Raw genomic sequence first — 19,926 nt, 5'->3', positions numbered from 1 at the left:
AAAGAGCCCCCACCCTCCACCCCCATCTCTGTCTGCCTCTCTCCCCATCCTCTTTCCTCTTTTTTCTCCCCATCCCTCACTCTTGTGGAGCGAGTGTGTTGTGGTCGGGGGTCTTTAGGGATGGTGGGGTGTATGGTGGGGGGTGCAGTGCAGGGGGATTGGAGAGATAAAGGGGGAGTAGATCAGAGCATGAATGGGCTGGTAAACAGCACCATTGTCTTTGTGTGTTAAAATAATGAGACTTCACAGTGGAAGGGCTCTGACATGTTTGCCTGTCATATGAGGGTGACTCACTCCACTAGTACTGTAGCTGCCCTAGAGGCCTACCAGAGCCCACTGAACACAGAGTCCTGAGATATATACTATCTCTATGTATCTCTCTCTCAATTCAGGTCAATTCAAGATACATGACAGACAGTGCTACATGTGTATTGTCAAAGCATGTTACAAAGTTTTGCTTCTCTCTCTTCTTTCGTTTATTGCTCTCTCTGTCTCTCAGGATCTTCATCTGTTTTGTTATTGTACAGGTCAAGGTGTCTCTCTCTCTCTCTCTCTCTCTCTCTCTCACTCACTCACTCACTCACTCACTCACTCTCTCACTCACTCACTCACTCCCTCTCTGTCTCTGTCTCTCTCTCTCTCTCTCTCTCTCTCTCTCTCTCCCTCTGACCTAGTGAGCCGCTAATGAACATACACAGCCCAGTGGTCCTGTGTGTTTAGCCCATGGCTCCAGGGCTCCACCCCCTCCGGGGGTCACCCACTCTGACAGGCAGCCACTCCATCTCATGCAAATGAGCTGCCGTCGTCCCTGGCGACGGGCCTGAGGAGCGGGAGCAGAGAGATGATGGCCCGCTGACACACACATCAAAGAGCCAGAGAGTCTGGGAAAGTTTTAAGAGCAAAGCTGTTGTTTGGTTGCGCGGTGTCTCATTTCACATAGCCCAGGGGCACGCGGAGAAAGGGATAGGGGGAAAAAAAGAAAGACAGGAGAGAAAAGAAGGGAGCGGTGACAGATAATGCTGTCAGTCCTGAGCTCCAAGACCTAGCCAGCACATTTTACTCATCACTGTCAGAGGAGAGAGAGGATATGGTACACTTTTTTTTAGCTCGCTCTCTTTCTTTTTGACTCACTTCCTCTCTTGTTCACCCTTTTGCTGTTCATCTCTTGCCCTCTTTCTTTTTCTCTTTCTCCCTCACACATCTCTCACTGTTTATCTCTTGCTTTTTTTCTCTCCTCAGCTTGCTTTTACTCACTCTCTCTCTTTCCCACTCTTAGTCTTTCTTGCTTTGCGCACTTGCTCTTGCGCTTTCTGTTGCCCTCTCTCTCATTTTACCATCTCTTTTCCTCTGCCTTTCTTCTTTCCTCCTGTTTTTTCTATTCTCTGCCTTTTTCTCTCTTTCTCTATCTCCCGTTCTCTCTTTGTGATCAACACACCTTCTCTCTCTCTCTCTCTCTCTCTCTCTCTCTCTCTCTCTCTCTCTCTCTCTCTCTCTCTCTCTCTCTCTCTCTCTCTCTCTCTCTCCATGCTGGCTGCCAGCCACTTGTAGCAGCTTTGTCTGCCTCTCTGTCATTTTTCTATATAGTAGCATAAGTATGATAAAACACTCATTCATTGAGTCTCTCTCATTCATTCTCCTTTTCTCTCTACTTTTCGGTCTCTTTCATTTATTTTCTCGCTCCTTTCTCTTTTTCTCTGTCTCTGTCTTTCTACCTTTCTCTCTCTCTACCCTGCTATCTTTTTTGTTCACTTTCTCTTGCTTTCTCTTTTAGTCTCTCTCTCTCTCTCCCCCTCTCTCTCTCTCTGTCTGGTCTTTATTTTTTTTCTCCTCTATAGCCCCAGCTGGCTGCCTGCCACTTGTAGCAGCTATGGACATCTCTCTGTCCTTATTTTTTGCTGTAGAGTAGCACAAGTATGATAAAACAGTCATTCATTACCCCCTCGCTCCCTCTGTCTCTCTCTCTCTCTCTCTCTCTCTCTCTCTCTCTCTCTCTCCCTCACCCTTGAGCTTTTTAATGATGCTCAATTTTCTCTGGCATGCCGCGACTACATGTGTTAGAATACTCTGTCCTTTTGTTGGGACCGGCCCGTGGCGCTTTCATTTTTTTTTTTTTTTCTTAAGCTGTCGTAAATGCTGCTTAGATCCCAGTTGGTGCGCAGCAAGTAAACAGTACCTCATTGTCGGGTCCCTCGGAAAAAATGCGGCTACTGTTTATTATGTGCCATAAAGCTTGTGGTGTGTCCTTCTGTTGAGGGAGAGGGAGAGGGAGAGAGAAAGAGAGTGAGAGAAGGAAAAGAGGGGTGAGATCATGTTTTTATCATCATTTACTTGTGGGGAAAAACTGCTATCTGCGCCTGGGTTAGTGGAGTGGGTGACATCATTGTTTTTGTTTAATTTTTTGCGAACAGCCAATCTCCTCACAATTGGCGCTTTCAGGACAAAAAAACAAAAAAGTGTCCTGGACACTGATGCTGTGCGTCCATCAGCGAGGAAAGGACAGACGTAGAAATGCAGAGAAATATGGAAAGATCGGAGGATGAGATCGAGTGGCAGAGTTTGAAGTTTGCTTCTTTAGTTTTACACTGGAGCTGCTAGGTTAATGTTGCAAGCAAATAATGGAATCTTACTTACTTTAACCATTAGCATAATGCCTAAATCATTCTTAAATCTGTATCATACAGCATCAAATTGTTAAGTAATCACAAATAAATGAGTTTGTGTGATGACACTCAGAAATATACAAGAAAGGAACAAGAACACGTCATGTAACTAAAACAGTGTTAAAGCCTGAATTTTCTTTATATTCTATGGTGCACCAATATGGGAACTGTAGGCCACATCTTATTTTTTGCATTTAAATGTCAGATGCTGATACATCTTGCTGCTGGCAGAAGGAACCTTGTATCTTCAAAATGATAACTTTTCAGTAAAAGGGAAAAAACCTATGTTACTTTTAATGTAAGTCAATGGAACCAGACTTTTTTTCCAAATCATTTTAAGTCATTTCTTTTGGTCCATCTTTCATGAAATCTACACACAACATAAAAGGCGAAAGACATTTTCAAAAACTTAAAAACAACAAAAATGGAGATGTGAGGTTTTCTTCCAACAATGGCGACATGCATTTCTAAAGGGTAGAAATTGTGACTAGATCTACAGAAATTAGCAGTTATCACAAATACAGTAACATGAATAAAACACAGACAATTTAGCTGTCACCTAAACATTCTACACTTCCAAAACACAGTAAATGGTTCATTAAAAATCAGTTTGAATCATCTATCAGATCTAAGCATCTATTCAGGGGTGATGCATTTTTTAAACAATTAGCTGTCAATAGTGATATGATTCCATTCACTGTGCATTCATACTTTTGTCTAGATATTTTAAAGATAACTGTAACACCTACAGTGCCAGAAACACATATGTAGGTCTCTGTAAGATTACTTAGTGTATATATTTAAGCATGTGGTTGGCAAAATAATGATCGGTGGGTTGTAAGCTTTGACTCCAGTGCAAACTTCAGCCTGTCCTGGCTGACTGACTACATTTGGGGAAAATTGTGAAAATTCAATCTTTTTGTCACTTTAAGACTTTTCCTCGGCAGCCTACTGAAGTCAGTACGATGCTCTGTCATCACGGCAGGATCCAGTCCACTCGTCCGCCCACTGCTGAGCGTGACGGTGGAAAACACAGTGAGGGAATTCCCAGATGGACAGAATTATCGGAGGAGAGGGGAGGATGTGTGATTTGTAGATCAGCGCTTATGAGATATGAGTCAGCGAAGGGGTGGGAAGGGGGGTGTCTGATGTAGCCGTGCTTTTTAACATGGGGATTCTCCCCTTGGGATAAACTAATCCTCAAACCTTCAGACCCCAGAGAGGGCATACTTTATGGGCTTACAAGCCTGAGGAAGAAACCTTTTAACTTGATTTCCGTGAAGGGGAAGTCCAAGCACTCCACTATTCCCTCCCTTTCTCTTCTCTGGACACTCTCATGACCCCTGACCTCAGGGTCCTATGGCCTCACTAGGTGTGCGGTCATATAAGCAGATGATTGTCCACACTAATACGGGTGCGTTTGCAAATGCTGTTTTGTCATTGTTTTCCATCCATATGTTTTAGCTCATTTTCTTTCCACACTGAAATGCCAGAACTAAAGGAAATGTAGCTATACTGAGTTTATGCTTACTGCCTGCGCCGAGCAGATTATTATGGTGTTAGAAAAGTAACAAAACCAAGTTTTAAAAAAAAATATTTAGCAGTAAATCACACAGCCTCAAGAACTACGTATTATATTAGATCTGTCGGTATTTAGTGTCAGCTCTTTGCGTGCATTACATTCATTGCAAGATGCTTGCTTTTAGTTTTTCTTTCTTTCTAAAGTTGGGCTTAGGAGTCAGTTGCATTTTCTGCTTTTCACAGCCCATGTAATCCCAAACAGTCCATTGTTCTGAGACTTGATGCGCAAGTATTTCCTTTTCTCAGTGAAGCTTTTTGATGCTACACATCCTTTCAGACCCGTATCACTGATTTGTCTTCTCACAGTGGAAGGATGGACAGAAACACCTGTAGATTTTTTTCTGAAGAGAGCTTGATTTTCTTCTTTCTCTCAAAGATTCAACTTTCTGTTTATCTGATGGAAACAGTTTTGGTTGTCTACCAGTTAGACAACCAGTTATTAGGAGTTATTAGGAGTCACATTTTCTCTGAATATTTTTTGAACTTGGAAATTGTGGAAACACTTTAACACATCAACAACATATCAGTGAAGTGCCAGTAGTGAAGCATCTGAATACATTGAAGTAAATATTTTGTAGATGTTCTGTTCATACATTACTTACATTAGTAGATGTGTTGTTAAAATGTTACTCTTTAATGTTGCAAAACCTAACCCTAATCCTGGCCCTAATCCTAATCTTAACCTCAATCCAAACTCAACCTCAAATTTTTTGACATGTTACTGAGAGTCTGGTGAGTCATTTTGAGTTGACGCAAAATAAAGTGTCTCTGAAATAGTTTTTTTTTTCTTTAATTTTCCTTTGACCGTCTCCTTCTTTGCACAAGTTAAATATCTCCTTACAAATATCTCATGAAATTTGTAATATGTAATTGTCATTTTGACTAGAAATGAAATAAAGGGTGGTCTCTGACTTATACTATACATGTAAAATAATAAGAGATATGTAATATATAAGTATATATACCGTGTATTACATCACAGTTAAGTGGTCAGCACAATGCAAAGCAGTGCAAAATGCAGTGTGATAAAAGCAGTGTTCAATAAATAATTTATAATTTATAGTGTAGCTTGTTGACACCACAGTCCAAGATTATTCCATGTGCATTATGGTATTTTTTAATAACTTAGCATATTAAAACAGAATTCATCTGATCATATGTGTGAATTTTATTTTTATCAGATTTTAGAACCGGATCTATCTGTTATAACAGATTACAGATTTGAGATCAGCAAACTGGCACATAAAATCCTAGAGCAGCGGCGGCATTGTGTATGTATGTGTGTATGTGTGTGTGTGTGTGTGTGTGTTAACTGTCTAAACTGTTTGTTTCCTGTGATGGGGAAGGACGGGAGACCTTGTGATCTTTCCCAGCATGCCTCCGTCCAGCCCTATCCGGGTTATTTACAGTTTAGCACCCAGTCCCTCCACACGTTACCCTGGCAGACACAGCCTCTTTATTCTCTTATGTGTTTTTCTCGCTATCGCTATAGCAGTACGCATTCCCTCCTCCCCCTCCTTCCTTCCTCTTTTCCAACTTTCTCCTGTCAATCGCTCAAACTCCCCTCTTTTCTCTCACTCTGACTTCATCCCTCGCTTATTTTCCCTCCGCCTTCTCATCTCTCCCCTTTCTTACTCTTTTTTTCGCTATTCATCATCTGTTTGTTTTGTTTTCGGAGAGGTACGCGATTGCTTCACGAAGAAAAACATGGTTTTGGACGACTGTCGGCCGCGCTCCGAGATTGTGAGTCGGAGTTTGCTGACTGTTCCCCCAAAAAACAAATGATATCATATCCAGGTGTTTTCTTTTTTTCCTCCCACTCATGGCCTGCAGCATTTTTTTAACTCAAAAAAAATAAATGAAATAATAGCAACATCCTGTTTTTAATGGTGCCTTTTTAAACTTTTGGTTAAGGAAAAACTTGGACACCTGTGACTCCTCATGATGAAGGAGGCTCTCATGCTGATTGACACTTCTAAATTACTGTATTGTGACATTACACACCATTTGATAACCTCAGCCGCCTTTAACAATGTGTGAAAATTTATGATGACCAAAACAAATGATACAAAAAGATTTAGAATAACGTCTTTAGATGAACCTACTGTGCAAAAGTCAGAGACCACCCTTCATTTATTATATTTCCAAGCAAAAAAAAGCAAAAGGTATATATTTAACAGAAACACATTCAGGGATGTTAATGTCTGGGTTCTTTTTTGGATTTGTAAATTTCCATTTCTCAGTAACAGCTTCTTGACAGCTGTACATTCATTCAGACCCATAGTGTCGAGTTGTCTTTTCACAGTGGAAGGATGGACAGAAACACCTGTGGAACTTTTCAGATCTGAAGCAAGAGTAGAGCTTGATTTTCTCCTCTCTTCTTAAAGATAAAAGCTTTAAGTACTGTTTATCTGATGGAGCCAGTTTGCTGGTCTACCAGGTCCTGTGTGATTGTTAGAAGTCCAATTTTCTGTATGTCGTTTAATCATATTTTTGAACTTCACTTCGGAAACTTTTTACTTTTTTCCATTCTTTGTGCAAATTGATTGTCATATCTAATCTCCTCTATAATATCTTCTGAAAAATGAATAGTACTTGATTGGGAATTAAATAAATGATGAATGGTCTCTGATTATCATACATTACTGTACATTAAAGTAACAAATGTTGTTTTTTTCACATATAAAGTTGCCATTTTAGAGATATGAGGTTTTATTCTGACAGTTTATTTAATAGTACACTGCCTAGGTTAGAGCTAAAGGAAAAAGCCCATAGAAGTATTTGAGTGTGCGTGTGTGCTGTTTCCCTGTCCTGTTTATCCCAAAACAATTGCACAACACTTGATTGTTACACACTCCCTCACCACCACCCAAACACACACAGGCACAATACTACAGTACACTGAAAGGTCTGCCGCCGGCCCTTTCATGTACTCAAATTATTTTTATTTTCACGTTAGAGGAAATCAAGTTTATACGCCTAGTGAAAAGTGTTTCTTTGGGTGGAAATCCACTATTGTGGAGCGTTTCCTTAGAGGGGCTGTCGTTAAAAAGCCCAGAGGAGTGGTGAAAAAATGCTCCTCTCTCAAAATGGGAAAATAATCAACTATCTGGTGGCTGGATTTTGATGTGGCTGTTTGTTTATATGAAGTCATGCTTGGCCGGGACGTCCTCACTGGCTGCCTGGTGCCGAAGTGACCTCTGTGTTTGTGTGTGTTGTCAGGCTGCGGTGGCTGTAGCACTAACACACACTGCACACGCCCTGATCCGTCTCCACGGCGGGCCTACAAAGATCGTGTGTGTGTGTGTGTGTGTGTGTGTGTATAAGCAGACTCATGGCTAGTAGCAGATGGTTTAGTGGCAGATGCCTCAGCATGTTGGCAGATTTCTTTCTAAGCCCTTGGGTATACTCACAATGAGCTCTTCTTCTGGGTAGAATTTCAAGTGCGGTTTTTGAGTTTACATTTGTATGAGGTCTTATCACATTCATATCCCATTGCCTCATTGAACTGCTTTTCTTCTCTCTCTTTTTCTCTCTCTGGTGCTCTCTGTCTCTCTCTCAGGCACCTCAACAGTGAGCATGCCCTTGATGACCGCAGTACGGCCCAGTGTCGGGTGCAGATGCAGGTCGTTCAGCAGCTGGAGATCCAGGTGAGATATACATGTGCATAGTAGGGCTATCGCAATTAATTGATTAATTGACTTGGGAGGTGGGGTGGTTTGACTAAAATTGATCTTATTGATAAGCCTGAAATGATAAGTTAGCAGTTTGGTTCTCCTACAGATGTACACATTTATTTATTTGTATTTACCCCACATTGAATTTTTACATTTGAAGGGTTTCATTGCAAAAAAGCAGTGTACACTTCATTGAGAATTTTTTTATGATATACATTGTTTGGGCTTTACACATGCAGAAAATATCAATGATTACTCACATTTCTTAGAGAAATGGGGAAAAAAATCAATATAAGAGAGATGTTTTTCTTTTTGGAGACTTTTTGCAGAGTATAGACAAAATTGTTACAAATGCATATCCTACATTTCTTTTTGTATTTTATATTTTCCCTGGCACCTACTAGTGGCATTTGTGTGGATTTATGTACCAAGAACATAAGTTCATAATTCATTTTTACATCACCCTTTTTTAACCTCTCTTTATCCCTTAGTAAGAAAGAGACTGGTTTTGTTACTGTGCCTTTAAGACTGATGTATGTAAATGATCTATTCTTTAACTGACGGCCTTGTATTGTGCATCACTCAACCACCAGTCAGGGTTGAACCACTCCTTATAACTTCAGAGCAGCTGATGAAGCTAAACTGCTGTAGTCTGAATATGTGTACCTATCATTGGTTTTGGTGATGTCACGAACACATTAAAAATGGGTTGTTTTGCAGCTTAGTGTACATGTATAAACTGTATGCTCTTAAGAGTTGATGGTAAATTTCAAAACAGTGTTTACATGTTACATCACTCTCACTACACAACTCTTTTATGTTAAAAAAATAAAATGGCTCTTTAGTCTATATGTTCCTTTAAAGTGTCAGTCACCAGAATAATCAATAGCTTACTTAATTAATTACTAACAAAATAATTAATAGCCTATATACACATATTTTTTTCATCTCTGTTTCTAATAGAAAATGAGCAAATTAGCTCAGAACAATTCAGAGTAAAGAATATTAAGTGTCTAATGAAGGTGTTAATGCATAAGGTTTCAAACAGATGGAGAAAAAGACTTTAATTTCAAGAAGGGTGCCATAGACATTCACTTCTGAACATGAGCTATTAGTCCTATGCTAGACAGCCTTTTAAAAGTGTCCAGCCATCTTCACTGTCTTTGGTATTATTTACAGCCCACAGCATTGAAATCCACAGCTAAAATATCACTTTGTATAACATCAGAGGGCAAAAACAATCCCCTCCACTCGCTTCCAGCATTGTACTCTGCCAAACAAAGATGCTACCTCTGAGTCAATTTGGCTGCTAATACGCATCCATCTAGCCTTCACTCAAACATTTAGCGTGCATCAAAGCATTTAAGTTAACCTCGCTGTTGGGGAATGGTGAAGATAGCACTGGAATCTAGTGTCTGACTGCATGATCAGGCTGGACACTGATGATGTCTGGGCAGTGGCCCACACTGACAAGCCATCGGTCAGCCGCATTAGGTCGCATTAGGGAAAAAAAAGCCCACTGGCTGTAGGAAACAGAGTCTGGGAGAAGACCACACATACACACACATGCTATTGCACACTTTAATGCACAGTGACATGAGTGAGGTAACCTGTCAGTGCCCAAAGCCTGGACTTTCCTCTCCTGTAAAGCTGTAAAATAAGCAGTGAGACGTAGCCCTTTGAGTTGTGTTTACACTCTGACGGGCCGCTTCAGGCCTTCAAGCCTCAAATAACGCACACCAAGACCCCTGTCCACACACGTTCACGCAGCCTGCCAAATGGCCCCGAAAACTGGGACAATTCTTCCGTCTCTCATGCCTCATGCCTGTCTCCTCATCCCTCTTGTCTGATCCCAAAAATAACTTCACCAACAAAGCTCTTCCTTCAAAGGCTACCCCTCAAAAACTGTTTGATTGCAGATAATTCTGATGGGTTAAAACTCATTTTAATCTAAGGATAAAATCATTTTGCAGAACAGATTCTATGATTGGAAAGAAAAAAATGTAGAAGATTCTGAGATAAAAACTGTGTGGTGCTGGGAATAAAGTTGTTTTAAAATGAAGCGTGCAGAACGCATGTAGAATTTCAAAAGTACTGAAAATTCGAGTGCATTATTTAGCATTTAGTAACTTCTGGTGATGGATGTAAATCTCTGGCATCACAAATATCCTAAGTTTGTTTTAGGAAATAATTCAGTCAAACATAAAATCTCAAAATTTTAAATAATTTTACAAAATACCTCGAAGTATTTACACAGTAGTGGAGTATAAACAATAAAAACACACCTTTTAAAAAAATATTATAATGAGCCAAAAATATGAGCCAAAAATCTGTACATTCTTTGTTGTCTAGAAAATTCAACTATAATAATAAAAACTTGTTAAGCATTAGTAAACCCCTTTCAATTATTAAAAAAAAGACTTGAAATATTCAGTAAAATATCTAAAAATACATCTTGGCATCTATTTGTAATGTGTAAGTCTATATAAGTTATTATTAAATAAATTAGCACAAATTCATTCCAACAAATGATTCCAAACTTTTGAACAGCAGTGCGGCTCCTTCATCCTGCTTTCATAGGGAGTTGTTGTCCTCCTGCCAAGTTCCAGGCCATCCCAAACTAGCCATGCCTGCCCACTTGTTGGGTCTCATAAGCTCACTTTTTCCACTGCTTTGTTAAGCGGCTGACCAGTGCCGACCACTGCCTTATTAAACACAGATCAGCTAATGGGCAAATAAACAGGCTGGAGGGTGGCAGGCAACTAGCAGCAGAACACAAACATGCAGAGAGTGGAAAATAGAGGGAGGGACCTTTTTCAGCAGAAATTATTATTAGGCAAATAAATGGTCACTGTTGCCTTTTTTGTTTATGTGTTATAACGGCTTATTAATTAGGTTTATGGTCCAGTTGATGGCCATTATTAAATTCATTTTAAACCATTCATAAACCTTTGATAAGGGTAGTCTTATCCAGGGTACCACTTTAGACTATCTTTAGTCTAAAGTGTACCCTTTTTTGTTGTAATAAGTTCCATAATGTCTTAATGAATGCATTTACTGCTCTCTTTTATTTACATTTACTTGCCCCAGCCAAGCACAACCAAGTCACATTTTGTTTGTTGCAGCATAATATGACTGTGAAGTCCAACAACTGTAGAAAATAATTGCAGTCATTGGTCATCTCAAATAATTGCAGTTATGTAATAACTATGTCATATTGTTGTCGTATAAATACATATTGTATAGAACAGTACAAAATAGTTTGTTCTTGTAATAAAAACAAGACTCTAGCTTACTGTTACATACAAATGAAAAGGCATTAAGCATTAGGAGCGTTTAGCATTAAACGTTACCCACACTGTCCTTTTCAATATTTTGTCCTCATGCTCTTAGAAAAAATGTACTGCCACTGTCACCCTCAGGTTTTTTGGTCTGGACCTGAACTTCTCTACAGCTGCTTTGTGCCAGTGTTTGCTGTAATAAGCACCATAAATATAACTGCTATAGCTCTTGCTACAGCTTTGAGCTGAAGGCACCACTAACACTGTGACACACTGTAAATAGAGTTCAGCAGCATCATACAGAGATGAGTACAGCTGCAAGTCAAGTATCAGAGAGAGTGAGGGAAAGGCTCGTTTCCAGCCGTGGGTAACCGGAGCTGAGAGATGATGTGTGAGGGTCCCATTGAGCTTACTGACGGGACAGAAATTGAGAATTACACTCTTAGGAAGACGTCCGGAATCTCCTTCTTCCTCTCCGGCTCTCTCACCTTTTCTCTCACACATTCTCTCATTTCCTCTTATGCACATCTGCTTCTCTGAACAATTTAAAGGGCCCATATCATGGAAAATCAAATGTCAGCCTGTGCTTATGAAGCAAGAGTTTGACATGCTTTGTGAACATTTGTTCAAATTTCACTACCCAGTCCATACAACACATAACACTCTGCAATTTTGGATTCATTATAGCTGTGATGTCACAACAATAAGCACATTTCCATATAGCTTCTCCACTCATGTTGAAGTGATAAATAGTGTCATTACTGCTCATTTCAGCAAGACTGCTTTTGAAAGAGGCACAGTAGAGCAGACTGTCTAAAAGTAACAAAAACAGCCTGTTTAATTCTGAGAATTTAAGAGAGGTTGAAAAAAATCATGTGAAATGAACTGTGACTGTATTTGGTACACGAATCCACTCCAATGTTGTAAGTGGAAAATAAAATACAAACACAAGAAAAACATTTCTGGCCCCCTTTAAAAACTCCCACCTTAAGGATGAACCCATCTACAGTATTTGTTGGGTTGAATTCTGATTGACCTTCATATGATTGGCCCAGTTTGATCCCCAAAAATATGAGAACAGACAGAAAAATATATATAAAATATAGAGTGGACATGTGAGGCATGTGTTCACAATCACCACAACTTGTATCCCATATCACTCTCTTATCTCACTTTAAGTTTGAGGTGACCTTGGTGAGTTGCCCAAGCCTATATATACACACATACACTCCTGGCTTATGTATCCTGCAAAACAATATAGCACAGAAGAGGCCTCTTTTAAAGCTGTGGAGTGTGTTTTGAGCGGGTAGGGTGAGGCTTTGCTGAAGGCAATAACAAACCCTCATACTCAGAGACAGAAAATGCCCTGTGGTCAAGCACTGTCTCCTTTTTAACACTTAAAGCACCTTAGCTGAGTAAACATTGATATATTTGTGTTGTGGCATTAGTAATGTGTGGGTACTTATGTGTGTATTTCTGCGTTTGCTTGCAGCTGGCCAAGGAGAGTGAGCGACTGCAGGCCATGATGACCCACCTGCACATGCGTCCATCAGAGCCAAAGCCTTTCAACCAGCCTGTGAGTTTGTGCCCTTTGACCCCAGTGTGCCCATTGGAGCTTTTCTATTTTTTTCTGCATTTGTTTCCATGTCCATGCATTTTAATGCATAAATTATAACAGCCCATAGTGGTGCCACAGGTTAGGTATGTATGTAGTCAGAAGAGCGCACTCTGTTGGCTTATGTAGAAGCTGCCACAGTCACTCACACTCGGCAGCTGTAAAACATTTGTTTGTTTCTCGAGAGCGGTAGAGGAAAACACCCAGGCTGATCTGTTATGCGCTACAGTATGCTGTAACTGTTTACCAGTTATCTAACTACACATGTTTTCTTGAGTAATTAATCATGTGTCCAAACAAACCTCTCCAATCCAGTATAAACATGAGCTCGGTGTTAGACTCTTAAAGATACATACAAATGTGCCTGTGTGTATGTTTCTCCTTGTGTGTGGGAGTGTGGGTCTGTGAGAGAGAGGGAGTAAAAGTGAAAAAAGAGAGAATAGCGTACCTTCATAGTTAATGCAGAGCCTTAATTTTCAGGCATTGAATTTTTTTTCCCACAGCTGCCAACCCCAGCATGCAATTATTAGGTATCTAATGAATATTTCATGGCAAGATTGATGAGGAGTCTTATTAAAATATGAAGATGTTGAAATTAATTGTCAATTAGAAGTGGAGTGTCTTAATTCAGGGGCGGGATATAAATGGCGACGGAGGAAGGGGGACGGGTAAAGTAGGCCGCGTCTCATGTTTGGTGACAAATTCACTGGATTGGCTGCCATTACACGCTAATGGGGAGCGCAGCCCAGGCATGACCCTTGCGGCCTAGAAAGAGACGCGTAGACAGGGGGGTGGGGGCAGGAGGAGAAACAGGGGTGAAAGGGAGTCAGAGCAGAGAAAAAGAGAAAAAAAAAAGGATAGAGAGAGACGGAGAGAGGTAGGGAGAAGGAAGAAAAGAGCTAAAGGGAGAGAGAAGGATGGATAGACGCAGTGAGGGAAGGAGAGAGAGGTAAACAGAGAGAGAGAGAAATTGAAGTAAGGAAGGAGAGAGAATGAGGAAAAGAAAGAGAGAGAGAGTTAGAGAAACAGAGAAAAGAGAAAGACAGAGAGGTGCCCTGATCTAGCGTTACGGGTGTCACTGGTAGGCGGAGTTTAGTGTCTGCCTTCAGTCTTGGCTCTTCAGCGGGCACTGTAGCAAGCTGGCATGGCTCCAGCGTTAATTAAGTACCTGTTAAACAATTTTGCCCCCTAATTACTGGAGATGGGCCAGGTTGGCTCCTCTGGCGATGAGAGGGGTGAGGAAAAAAAGGGGGCCGCACCAGTTTAATTCGCTATATTAGCTTCAAACCTACCGCTACGCTGTCCTCCCGCACCCCCGCAACCCCCCTTTTCTCCGTTTGCACGTGCTCATGATGGTTTTAATTAGAGCAAAACAAGCAACCCTGGAAAAGCCTCCCTCAGCGGCTAACGGGGGTTGAGTTGGTGGGGGGAGGCTTGAGGGGACGGTTCCCAGCGCTCCTCACCGTGCCCGCTAAAGCTAATTGGGCAATGGCGAAGGCCCCCAAGAGGGCAGCTAACCACAGCCGGCTTTGGCACACGCTGTTTGTTGCCAGATTGTGTTTCTCCCCCTCCTCCTTTGTATTGTTTTGTTTTCGTTCCTTTTTGCATGACTCTAATTGCAGCCTATACGCCGCTAAGGAGCTTTTTGTGTACGCGCACAAGTGTGTGTCAAAGACGCACAGGGGGCTTTGTTTGAATTCCGCCGGCTGAGTGGGATCGTCTCTGGTAATAGAGTCGGCGTGCCAGCCCGTCCTGGCACAGATCGTGCTCCTCTCAGCATGGGAGAGATAGCAAATTGACAGTGATTATGTTCCCTTAACGCTGTAATGAGTAAGGCTGCAGATTACTGTAAAACATGGATGGGGACACAGCGTTAGAATCACAGTGTAATCAAATGAACTTCATTCACTAAGTCATGTCACCAGCTGCCATTTTCATGTGAGTGTCAATGTTTAGAGGAAGGAGTTAGCAACATTTGGTGAGAAGGAGAATTTTCCTGTTGAATCTAAATCCACAGATTAAATTAATTCAGATTAATAGATTTAAACCTTAGAAGTCAAGTCATTACTGTCATTTTACTGCCCTGTTTAAATGTTAATGTGTAATTATGTAATTAATTCCACTTTATGTAATGAACTACATTTACACCCGATTGCACTGACTTCTGTTGGTTTTGATGTCAAAGAATGACAGAAATGTGGCAAATATATAAATAATTAGTACCTTGACAGAAAACTGATCCTTAACTTTAACTGCAGCATCTTAACTCTCTCTTTTTCACCTTCTCTTTCTCTATAGCTGAATCTGGCCTCCAGTGGATCTCTGTTGAAGCGGGATAGTGAGGGTTTCCCTGAGGGTTTGCCTCATCCTCCCACCTCAGCGGCAACCCCCATCACTCCCCTGAGACAGGGCCCTTCTGTCATCAGTTCCTCCAGCCTTCACGGGGTTGGGCCCATCCGCCGACGCAACTCCGACAAGTTCTGCACCCCCATTGCATCGGGTCAGCACCCTGAAATATTTACTAGTGCACAGTGTCTATATCTGTGAATGCTGTGTGGGGGGGCAGGCTTTAGTTCCTCACTCTCTTATTACTTTCATAGAAGATACCAAATCATTTATAGTAGTAATAAGCCTTAAGATTAATAACAGAATAATAAGCCTGCAGCTGTAGCACATTTGATGAGTTTTAATTGACTCTTGTTTTGTGTGTCTTGCAGAGCTTGCACAGAATTGTGAATTCTACAAAAATGCAGATGTCAGACCTCCGTTTACATATGCCTCCCTTATACGGCATGTAAGTCACCTGCCTCTGACTGTGTGTGAGAGAGAGTCAGAAACAGGATATTTGACTTGGATCTCATGTTGTGTTCTGTCACCCTTCTGTAACTCTGTGTGTATATGTGTATACATGAGAGTGTGTGTGTGTGTGTGTGTGTTCATAACTGAAAATTTATGATGATTCCTGAGTGTTCTGAGTGTCAGCCAGGCTGAGATGCACCTCTAGTCACAGCACACTGCCTACAGATGGCTCATCAGCTAATGTGCCTCTAATAGCTGCCATTTAAAATCACCACTCTCTCTTCTCTCCATCTCTCTCTCTCTCTCTCTCTCTCTCTCTCTCTCTTTCTCTTTCTCTTTCTCTCTAGGCCATTCTGGAATCTCCTGATCGACAGTTGACTCTTAACGAAATCTACAACTGGTTTACGAGAATGTTTGCCTATTTCAGGAGAAATACGGCAACATGGAAGGTAAATGCTTCTTATACTATCAAGAAACATAAACCTATGAAGTATGAAACCTAAATTGTACATTTTTAACCTAATTTCAATATGCCACATCTGTAGCATACAGTTACCACAGACAATCATTTTTGATTATTCAGACACTTACAATTGAAGCGAATGGGCAGGTGCTGTACAGCACAAATGAGTCAGGTAGAGATTAGGTTGACAAACACTTAATTATTCCTTTAAGGCCAATTCTGTTTTCAACTGCTCCACTAGTCAGCTTTCTCCTTGACCTGCTGACAAATTCAGCTGAAGACAGCAGCTGTCAATCAGGTTTTTTTTTTTCACTGGTTCTTCCTTCATGCGTCCGCTTTATTGGGTGAGCACCTTTGCTATAAGGCTAAGCGTCTGTCTCCCCCACTGCTGTGGATAAAATGCAGACACAGTGAGTTAGCCCATTGTTCTGCCTGATGCAAACAGCAGTAAATTCTGCCCTGGTGCCAAGGGCCACTGCAGGTCCAGCCACAATACCGTCCAGCAGAATGCTTTGATAACGCAGACCTGTAATTAATGATGCCCATGTTGTCCCAGCCGGCCAGGACGTGACCCCCAGCCGCTCAGACCCCCCTTTCTTTTTCCATTCTCTCTATCACCCTATCTCACAGTGTCCCGATTTGCCCTCTCCATTGTCTCCTGTGTGACTGTGGGAGAGAAAGCTGTGTGATGTTTGGCCAAGCAGGCAGACTAATGTTTGATAGAGGAGAGAGAGGAATGGACTGGTCAGCCACTGGGTGTTTGGACAATTTCTTCCTGGACCTGTAGACATGCTGGATCTGGTGATGAAGTAGCTGGGACAGGCTTTAGCAGGAGTGGTCACCAGTCCAAGCACATGAGTACCCCACTCCTGGATAACTTCAAGATTCCTTGCAGGAGAGCTGTAGAATTAAGTAAGATTGAGAGTGTGAGAGTTGTTGAATTAAGTAAGTCTCAATAAACTTATCCACGCTCCACCCATAAACCAGCTATGTTAGAGTACCTGTTGTGAGGTTGGACAAGCATTACAGAACATCCTGTTCCACCTATGTGATGTCTCTAAACAAAGATCATTCTGTAAAGCCTGTCCAAACTCACAATGGTAGCTACAAAATAATGCATTTAGCATGGATATAGTAGTTAAAGTTTGTCCAGTGGGAAAGTACCTTACTTGACGTTCCTGATACAGGACTTTAATCTTTACCAAAGCTATCTGGCTAACCAAGAAATGAGCAAGAAAGAAGTTAAACCAAGAAAAACACTAAAATGTGCAGGACAGGGGTACTCTAGTGTCAGGACTTGTATAAGACAGGAGATACTAAGCCATACTCTTTGAGCAATAAGAGTAAAATGTTCAGAATATGAAGACATCTTTCCAAGTTTCTTGAATTGTACATTCTTTATGCGCTATGATTATGCATGAGCCTTTCTCTCGTGGAGTCAAGCTGCTTGTGCTGGCTGTGTGTAGAACTGCACACTCACACTCGTGCTCTGTGGCTTTGATTTATCAGACCACAGACATGTAGTGGTGCAATTCTGCGCTCCCCTTATCTGCTGCTTTAATTTGACCCGCTTGATTAGGCCGCGCCCCGCTGCTCCACTGCCCTGATCTATCTCAGCTCTGCATCTCAGGCCCACCTCCAGCCCGCCTAGCTCAGCTTGAGTTCCCCTGCCAGGAACTTGGCCCACCTCTGGCCATGGAGCCTGGCTGCATCTGCCACTGCCTACTAGACCACCGGACTCCCACCTGTGTGTGTTTACCTCTGAGCTTTGATGTCCAGTCACCTGTTACAGGCACATGCAGTTCGCTTACTGTGCCACCTGCAGCGCAGGGGAGCTGATACTGGACAGCAGTAGAATACTCATCTGTCTCCCGCTTCGTCTTTGTCTCTCTCTCTCTGTTCGTCTTTCTCATCCCGTCTTTCTCCACCCTACCTTTCTATACATTTGCTGCAACTCATGATCAGTAATTAGTACATTAGTACTAGACTACTGTTTAAAAGTTTGCAAATAAATGCATGTAATCAGTCTAACATACTAGTTTTGTGCAGCTGCAAATTTTAAGTTATTAGTAGAACTCTAAGAGCCAAAAACAATGAAGTGAAGAAATGTGTGATGAACTGAGATGTAGATGATTCTAAACTGGCAGAGAAAGCTGTATAGCATCAAGAATGAAATAAAATTAACATCCAGAATGCCTCATATTTGAAAAATCTAGTCATATGAATAATAGTGTAAATACCTAATTACTCATTTTTATCATTTAATATTTTATATAGTTCCCAATAACTTGCCATATTGCATAAAGCATCTAAAAATATGCAAAGTTTATAATACTTAGCTCTAAATGGCATGTTATTGTTGTATGAAACATTACAAAAAACCTACATGATTCCAAAGTGATTCCAAGCTTTTAAATCGATAATGTAGATTGATAAGTTTCCTTCTTTTTCGTTCTCATTCAGTGCGGCTACTGAAAGCTCAGGAGTTGTGGTTTAGCTCAGTGCAGTCAGTGTAGTCATTAGAGGTCATTAAGGGTGTACTCTGGCTCCATAACCCTCATATGCACCATCGCTTCTCTCTCTCGGCCTGACTAGTCATTAAAACGGCTCTGCTCTCATCTCTCACACACGCACAGACGCGGCTGTGTTAATGTCCCCCTGTTCCACATTCCTCCTTAGCAAAAGTGTCTCAGGTGCCATCTGGAGTGAAGCTTAGTCCAGCATAGTCAAGCCAGACTTGGCCTCATGCTAATTTGCCTGAGCCTGAGCCTCTGGAGAGGGCGAGAGAGAGAGAGAGAGAGCAAAGGGGGTGAGGCAGAAAAAGTGTGAGCCAATGACCTCACCACACTTTAATGCCCAAAAGGAGTTTGGAGAGGTTAAAGATGGAGGGAGAAGAGAATAGAAGGTGGCAGGAATGTCTTTAACAACTCATTTTATTTTTATGAAATTTAACAATTAATGGATATATCCTCACTTCTTCCTCTCCTTTTCTACCTCTCTCTCTGCTTGCCTCTCTTGATCTCCCTCTCTTTTAAATACGTCCCCACACTCGCTCCCTCTCTCTTGCCAGTCGTTTGGCCACGGTATTAAATATAGAAATGGCGATCTATGTTCTCCGGCACTGTTAATGGCCATCCATATTTCATAGAAAGTCAGCGCTAGAGAGCAGGGGGAAGTCATTGATCAGTCGGAGGCTGTCTCTTGGGCATAAGATGGACACTGCCTGGAACCATGATCCACCACCATTTATCTTAATGCTCTTTTCTGTAGCGCACACTCCTGCAGTGTGTTTGCTTGAGGAGAGCTGTTTGATGTCAGTTGACGGTGAGGCCCACAGTTCAACTTTGCTTTTGCGGGTTCCAGTTCAAATCTAGCCATCCTCATATTTTTATAAACGGGGGGAACAGCTGTTAACAATAGTTAAACCAAAAAGAAATTTGTCATCCCATCCGAATTTAAATATACGGTGGAATGTTTTGGTCTCAACGTGACACACAATTGTTTTGTTTTTATTCAGTGCAGGTCTCTTTTACAACCTTTTCAAAGATTGAAGAACCTAAAGGCCTGTACCAGTTAGAGGTTTCTTCTGGAACTGTAGATCCAAGAACCATTTTGGAGGAGCGTAGACTAGTCAAATTACAATTCAATAAGTATACACCAGTGCTAAACAAGCCTCAAAGCCCTACAATTAACATGTTGAATAAAACATAGGAGGATAAAATGACGTCTGACATCTATTCATATTCTCTGAATGGTATAATTTTATTTATTTTTTGGCTATGTTACATGCTTTTGCTATGAAGCATCTATCTATATAAGCACATTATTATAAACTCTGCATGGCAGCTCC

General features: G+C 41.4%; 1 protein-coding gene across 1 annotated transcript in view; it reads left to right on the top strand.

Moving 5' to 3' along the window:
* Positions 1–19,926, top strand: part of foxp4 (forkhead box P4) — a 122,921-nt gene that overhangs the window by 85,946 nt on the left and 17,049 nt on the right. The window contains exons 10-14 of the mRNA XM_037532406.1: positions 7,804–7,891; positions 12,692–12,775; positions 15,113–15,314; positions 15,532–15,608; positions 15,961–16,062. Coding sequence (XP_037388303.1) covers positions 7,804–7,891; positions 12,692–12,775; positions 15,113–15,314; positions 15,532–15,608; positions 15,961–16,062 — 553 coding nt within the window. The remainder of the gene's footprint in view (positions 1–7,803; positions 7,892–12,691; positions 12,776–15,112; positions 15,315–15,531; positions 15,609–15,960; positions 16,063–19,926) is intronic.

The sequence above is a fragment of the Pygocentrus nattereri genome, chromosome 21 (genome assembly GCF_015220715.1).
Source record: "Pygocentrus nattereri isolate fPygNat1 chromosome 21, fPygNat1.pri, whole genome shotgun sequence".
NCBI lineage: Eukaryota > Metazoa > Chordata > Actinopteri > Characiformes > Serrasalmidae > Pygocentrus > Pygocentrus nattereri.
The sequence above is the reverse complement of the archived record's forward strand: the minus strand, read 5'-3'. Positions and strand labels throughout refer to the sequence as shown.